The following is a 7,061-nucleotide window of genomic DNA, read 5'->3' as shown; positions in this document are numbered from 1 at the left end:
TTTGCTGATAGTACTTATACCATTTTTTCTATTCCATTTTTTATCTGTAAAGTATACTGTGATATTGCTATTTTTACTTAAGTAGTCTAAAAATTATCAGTGGTAGAAATTAGCCAGGTCGTTATCACCCACCTTTTACAAGTGTAATAATAAAAAAAAAGACATGTGGTGTGCACATTATTCTCATCATATACAGGTAAATCAAACACATTTATCAGAAATAAATGGGGGGAAATCAGTAGGAATGGACAAGGAAGACCACTGCGGAACGTTACTTTTATTGACCTTACATCACGAAACCCCGGTCCCCACTCTGTTTAAATAGCTGATGGATTCGATCCAATGATTCGACCAGAAACACGAATGACCCGCCCACCTGCTCCGTCGTCATCTCGCCACGTACGATTCAGTGCAACGCAACTTGATGGTCCGTTTGACAGAAAGCGGAACTGACCACTGCGGTTAGCGTCACTGCTAGCGCAACCTACCTTGCTGACTAGCGAGCTAGCTGCCGACGGGAGGATTTCAGAGCTGATGATGTCCAGGATTCACTATAAAGTCAGTATACAAATGACACACTTCTGTGGTGTTTTTTAGTGAAGCTTTTAACATGTCATGGGCATTAGCTGCGTTGCTCAGACTGACAGTTTAACGTTACTTGAGCAGGTAGCTTTTTGGTGCTTGATTGTCATTAGCTAAATCTGCCAGTGACAGAGCTAAAGCTTGCTCTGGATATTATTAGCTACCTAGTCAATAATGTGCAATCTATGCAAGCTAAAAGTGCTGTTTGAACAGAAGCAAACGAGGAAGCTGGTCGCACGAACATTCTTGTGTACCTGTGGACACGTCGACCATTTCCCTCACATACTGTACAAGTAAATAACGCTGTCATTTAAATCTGATTCAACGTTAATTGTCCTGATTTCCAGATGTGTTGGAGCCGGGCCCTTGTCACCGGCTCGGTTCTGCTGCTGGTCCAGCTCCTGTGTTCAGAGGCAGTGCCCATCAGTATGGATAAGACTAAAGTCAAAGAGCCGGAGAAACAACCTGAAGAGCCTCCAGCTAGTGTGGTGAGAAGACATAGGATATATACAACACATATCTGTGTATACATGTGTTGAAAATTCATCATAAAGCATAATTGCTGTTCTTGTGTCACTGCCAAGGAAGGTAACCCCAGAATAATCCCACAAGTGTATAAATATAGCACTAGACTGGAGAGCAGTTCATTCTGTCTGTGTCTACACATCAAACTTTTGATCTGGCTTTGATAATCAATAAGTTGTTAAGGTCAGACAGAGAGCAGATTCAAGAATTTAAATGGGCTTTGGTAACTTGTGATGTGTATTTCCTTTTTACATTTTATACAGTAATTAACTACATTAAATTATCTCAACCAGACACTCCACTGACAACTCACTCACACAAGTATCCTCAAATCAATCTCATCATCAGTACAACAGCTCCGGATGTTGTAGCTTTGTGAGTGCACAGATTGAAGCCTCAGATTATATGTGTCAAATATTTACATAGTGGGCTGAACAGCTTTAACAAATACCATGAGAGAGAGATTCTGTTTAGAGGTGTGGATGCATGTAAACACAACCTTTTGATTGGAGAACAAATAAGTGGTCTTTAACCACAGAGCAGCTATAACATGGCAATCTGCAGAAGGCAGTAATTATAGGAATTCTAGACATAACCTGTCATCTCTACAGCTAACATCTGGACAGAGGATCTGTTCTGTTGGTCAGAAGACACACATCCAGCTTCAGTCTTAAGTACATCAGAGCGTTCAAGTGCTAATACTAATATGTAATTATGTAAAGTAACATAAGAAGAAATAAAAAAACAAAATGTGATTTTCACTGTAGAATTACTTAGAGTGATATCTGTAAATGTAGTAAGTAACATTTGATTTATTACATTTTATAGGACACGGGACTCCACTATGACCGCTACCTCAGAGAAGTCATCGATTTTCTAGAGAAAGATCAGCATTTCAGAGAAAAGCTCCACAATACAGACATGGAAGACATCAAGGTACCCTGCCTTTCTTTGCTGTAGTCCTACTAGCATGTTGGGAAGTCCTTAATCTGACCACCTACTTATCTGCTTGTCCAGGAATATGATAAAGGGGGAAACCTTTACCAATCCTCCAGTAGATTTTCCTCTTTTTTTGGAATTTTGGTCCAAAGTTATGTTAATGACAATTGTAATTTATTTATTTATTATATGTACTGCCTCAACTCCAAGTGTAAATAACTACAACTAACTTGTGTATCATTCATGTCTAATAAAGCAAGGTAAACTTGCCAAAGAGTTGGACTTTGTCAGCCATCATGTCAGAACAAAACTGGATGAGTTGAAGAGGCAGGAGGTAAACCGACTACGAACCCTGATTAAGGCCAAGCAAGACATTGAAGGAGGGAACGGTATGTTGTCCAACAAAATTTATATTATTTTGAGTTATTAAAGAAAATGCTACATCTTACACAGTATATTAGAATTATAAGGAAAATGCAAAGTTGTACATTCATATATGTTTTTACTTATGTCACCTGTTATCCTCTGAATAGACATTGCACTGGACCACCAGGCTCTGCTGAAACAGTTTGAGTACTTGAACCACATGAACCCACATACATTTGAGGTGGATGACCTAGATCGGCTCATCAAATCGGTAAATCTCATTGCTACTTCATGCTATAAAAAATGTTAAATTAAGCACATGTTCACACCATTCACTAATTCAAACTGACGCTTTTAGTAAAGTCATTTAGTCTTTAATGGTTGCTTTTCATTTAAAATAAAACAAGTGAAACGTTATGGCTGCCAGAGAGGGATCAAAGCATTCAGAAATCTCACTAAACAGTAATAAAGAATATGCTGTAATTTAGTTTAGCTTCCAGATGATCTAACAACATGAAAAAGTGGAATCGTTTCACCATTTTAACTCTTGACTCCCTCTACATCAAGGCCACTAAGGATCTGGAGAACTATGACAAAGAAAGACATGAGGAGTTCAAGAGATATGAAATGATGAAAGAGCACGACAGACGGGAGCACCTGAAAACACTGGATGAGGAAGAAAGAAAGAAAGAGGAGGAGCACTATGAGGAGATGAGGAAGAAGCACGCTGACCACCCTAAAGTCAACCATCCAGTGAGTCAGATTTAGGTGTATGAATATGACACAAACACGTCATGTTTTGTTTCAGACAATGAAAAGAAACTCTTTCCATTCTGTGTTGTGTTGCATTTCGTGATCCAGATTTTCCGAGTTCCCGTTCTTTAAATAAAGCATGGTACTTTTGCTTCCATGTTACAGGGCAGCCAGAATCAACTGAAGGAGGTGTGGGAGGAGGCTGATGGCTTGGATCCGGAAGATTTTGACCCTAAGACCTTTTTCAACCTGCATGGTAAGACCTTATCCATCCAACAATTTCTGGATTGGAGGGATGACATCCATTCATTCAGTACAACATAATATGTTTTGTCAGAAATAACAGAAAATGCTGTATTTGTCCACGGGTGTCTTCTTTCTTTGTCTAATGCAGATACCAATGGAGATGGCTTCTTTGATGAACAGGAGCTGGAGGCATTATTCACCAAAGAGGTAAAGCCCTGGCATATAAAAATGAGTAATGTTTCAGTGAATGATGCTTGCATTGACTGTTGGTCTTTGTGACTTCAGTTGGAAAAAATCTATGACCCCACCAATGAAGAAGACGATATGGTGGAGATGGAGGAAGAGAGGCTACGTATGAGAGAACATGTTATGAATGAGGTACAGTAAATTACACACAGGACCCTGTTTTACATAATAAAAATAATCATTAATTATCAGCTTATCACTCGTAGACAGGTTTATGACTAATGCAAAAGCTGCAACTAAAACCATAGTCTTTTGAAGCTGTTTACAACACTGCAGAAACAGAAAACTACAACTCAGCTGGCTTTGCATCTGCACATCAATAGAGGCCTCCATCTTCCATCTATTGTCTTGACTCTGCCAGTGACTAATAGAATATAAAATCTGTGTTAAATAACTCTCTGCTCTCATCTTCCTCGTAGGTGGATTCTAACAAAGACAGGCTGGTCTCTCTAGACGAGTTCCTGGTTGCTACAAAGAAAAAAGAATTCTTGGAGCCAGATAGCTGGGAGGTGAGACAGTATATGAGACTTTGAGAGTAATTCAAACTGAAAACAAATTTATTAAAACAAACAGGACTAATAAATTGTTCCCATCCACTCTGTGTTCCTCAGACCCTGGAGCAGAACCAGGCTTACACAGACGAGGAGATGAGGGAGTTTGAGGAGCACCTTGCACAGCAGGAGCAGGACCTCAACCAGAAGGCTGTTGATCTCCAGAAACAGAGAGACGAGCTGGAGAGACAACAGGAGCAGCTTAATGCACAGAAAATAGAGCTGCAACAGGTAAGCAATGGCACCAATATTACTTGAAATATTTTAATGCAGACAAGGCTTGCAGTGAATGAGAAAACTGTTTACATCCAAACCTGATGCTGTAGGCTTACACTGATCAGTGTACAAGAAAATACCGTATTTGTTCTGTAGAGGTTTTATCAAATAAGACATCAGTTGTTTTCTCTGTGAGTGGAATCTCAGTGTGACATTTCCTTGCTAAAGCTTAATTTCCTTGAACTATGTTAATGTTTTGTTTAAGCTGTCAAGTAACTGTGACTATCCACAGTGCCGCATACAGTTTCTGAATTTAAGAAAACCTTACACGAAACTCTGTCGTTACAGGCAGTTGAGCACATGGAACGGCTGAAATCACAGAAAGTAGAACCCCCTCCAGAGGTTCACGGTGAGTGTTGATTTTGTTTGTCTTTTGATAGCTGTTTGATTTTACCAGCTGAGCTCTGAGAATGTAAAACTGTGTCTTTGTTACAGTTGAAGGAAATGCCATCCCGGAGATACATCCAGTCGACAATCAGTTGCATCCTGAACAAGAGGCCGAACCACAAGGGCATCAACCTGCACCCCAAGATACACCTCAGGAACACCATGAACAACAACATCAAGACCTGGCCCAGCAAGGTCTCCCACAGACACACCAGGATCTGCCACCAGGCCACCAGGAAGCTGCACAAGGCCAGCATAACCTGCCATAACAGATTTTGTCAGAACTTGAGCCTCCACAACCAGACTTCAACAACTCCTCCACTCCAGCGTGCAGAGGAGTAGTCCCTCCTGAGTTATTAGGCCTCTTTAACCAGCATGACTTAGGGGTTTGGGGGACACTTGACATGAAGGAGAGCAGCACAAACTGAATCCCCGTTGAATGACACCAGTGTTTGATAATAACTGCAATCTTTGGATTACATAATGGAATTACAATAGTAAAACAAACAACCAAGGACATGCATCTTAAAATGTGCATATTTAGTTGTGTTTGACTACATTAGAGGAATGTTTGGTAATACAAAAATATCATTTTGTTGAGCTTTCTTGACCTGCTGTTTGCTGTTCAAAGTACAGAACCTCTAAAAATTACATGCCACTGGCTCCACAACCTGAGCCTGTTGGACATGTTCAATGCAGCTGCTGATGGGGTTAAGATGTAAAAAATGATTTTAATGTCATCATTTTGAGTTACATTTTTTAATAGATATCCCCAAACATCTCAGAAAGAGATTAGTGTATGTGTGGTTTGTGGTGAAATGCATTTCACTGGCCTTTAATGGATATTTAAGAAACTGAGTGCAGGATTTTCTATCATTGAATTAAGAGCCTGAACAAGCAAAAGAGGCACTATTTCAATTTTAACCAACGTACAACATTTTGATGTCCTAACAGAAACCGTTCCACCTAAAAAGTAAAAGGACTGCAAACAGTATCCTGCGATTATAATTACAAGGGTTCAGTCAGATCTTTGTAGCAGAAGCATTTTATTTCCATCATCTCCAGCTGCTACTTTCACCAAATATTATCTTTAAACCAGAAGCACTCTCATGAATCTAAGTTGCTTGCAGTCCTTTTTTGTTGTCATGAAACCATTTTACCAACACTTTTGTTTCTCTCTGAATGGTCATTCTGGTTGCTATATAAAGTGTCAGTTGTTTACCTATCTTGAAATATCATTACTTTGTGCGTGGTCAGATTTTCTTCAGAAATTGTGTGCTCTGCCTAAAAAGAAATCAGGTACAGGCCTTTTCAAAAACTGTCCATCTTTAGGCCACACTTCAGCTACTCTCCACTGATTTTGTTGTTAAAATAAATAAAGGTGCTAGGTTCTCAAAAAAATAGAGTTGTGAGATCACCCTACAAATAATCAACATTTCCCCCTAAATCTTAACAATGGTTAGCAAAAGAGTATGTGGCAGTATGGCAATATGTTCGGGTTAGGGTTAGGGTTAATAATAATTTATACAGCAACCTGGTTGCTGTACTGGGAAAGCAAATGTTGAAACTCAGAAATAACACATTTGTTCTGTTATAAAATGATCAGTTTGGTGTAGTTGCTATGCTATTCAGGTTGTTCTTTTTTCATGTAATGTTGTGGTTCCTTCTAGCTGGCAGACTGTAGCCGTGGTGAACAGGTGTTGGCCTGTTGCCATTTTTGTACTGAAGGCTTTGTTTGCATCCAGTCAAATAACAGCTCTGCCTTACTGTGGTTTTACTTCATACTAAATTCTTTCATGGAATACATACTTTTTGGCTGTGTCATTTGTTTTCTGTGTGCCAAGTGTTCCTTTTAAACAATACTGCATCATAATTTGCACAAAATGTACAAGTGGTGTTTCCGATCGCTTGCTGCTGGATAAAATAGTCATTTGACGATACTGTACACCTCAGTTCAAGATAATAAAACAATTATGACCTTTCAGTTCGTGATGTATGATTTTGTGTGGTGTTTGTCCTTAAGTTTGTTTGCAGTGCCTGATGTCAAAGGGCAAATGAACAAGCTGTGCTATCTAAGTAATTGGAAAGGTGCTAACCCTAACCCTAATCTGTCTGTGTCTAACCCTAACCCTAACCCTGATCTCTTTATTAACCCTAACCCTAATCTGTCTATGTCTAACCCTAACCCTA

The 7,061-nt window shown here is 39.5% G+C and overlaps 1 protein-coding gene across 1 annotated transcript; it reads left to right on the top strand.

The window, feature by feature from the left end:
* Window positions 1–404: 404 nt before the first annotated feature.
* Window positions 405–6,855, top strand: LOC108888947 (nucleobindin-2). The gene is made up of 13 exons (XM_018685195.2): window positions 405–558; window positions 930–1,070; window positions 1,936–2,043; window positions 2,303–2,435; window positions 2,580–2,683; window positions 2,980–3,165; window positions 3,331–3,421; window positions 3,560–3,618; window positions 3,697–3,789; window positions 4,077–4,166; window positions 4,269–4,439; window positions 4,773–4,833; window positions 4,920–6,855. Exons 1-13 carry the CDS (start codon window positions 535–537, stop codon window positions 5,138–5,140), a joined length of 1,482 nt encoding a protein of 493 aa, XP_018540711.1. The 5' UTR covers window positions 405–534; the 3' UTR covers window positions 5,141–6,855.
* Window positions 6,856–7,061: the final 206 nt, after the last annotated feature.

This window comes from Lates calcarifer, unplaced genomic scaffold (genome assembly GCF_001640805.2).
Source record: "Lates calcarifer isolate ASB-BC8 unplaced genomic scaffold, TLL_Latcal_v3 _unitig_1421_quiver_2664, whole genome shotgun sequence".
Classification (NCBI taxonomy): Eukaryota; Metazoa; Chordata; class Actinopteri; family Centropomidae; genus Lates; species Lates calcarifer.
This window is presented reverse-complemented; position numbering and strand designations above follow the sequence as displayed.

What these genes read in the sequence shown, in the direction of transcription:
- LOC108888947 (XM_018685195.2), top strand. Translation starts at nt 535, where the DNA reads ATGATGTCCAGGATTCACTATAAA. An exon ending in CAGACATGGAAGACATCAAG is followed by an intron (nt 2,044 to 2,302) that starts GTACCCTGCCTT and finishes TGTCTAATAAAG; the next exon opens with CAAGGTAAACTTGCCAAAGA. An exon ending in GACCTTTTTCAACCTGCATG is followed by an intron (nt 3,422 to 3,559) that starts GTAAGACCTTAT and finishes TGTCTAATGCAG; the next exon opens with ATACCAATGGAGATGGCTTC.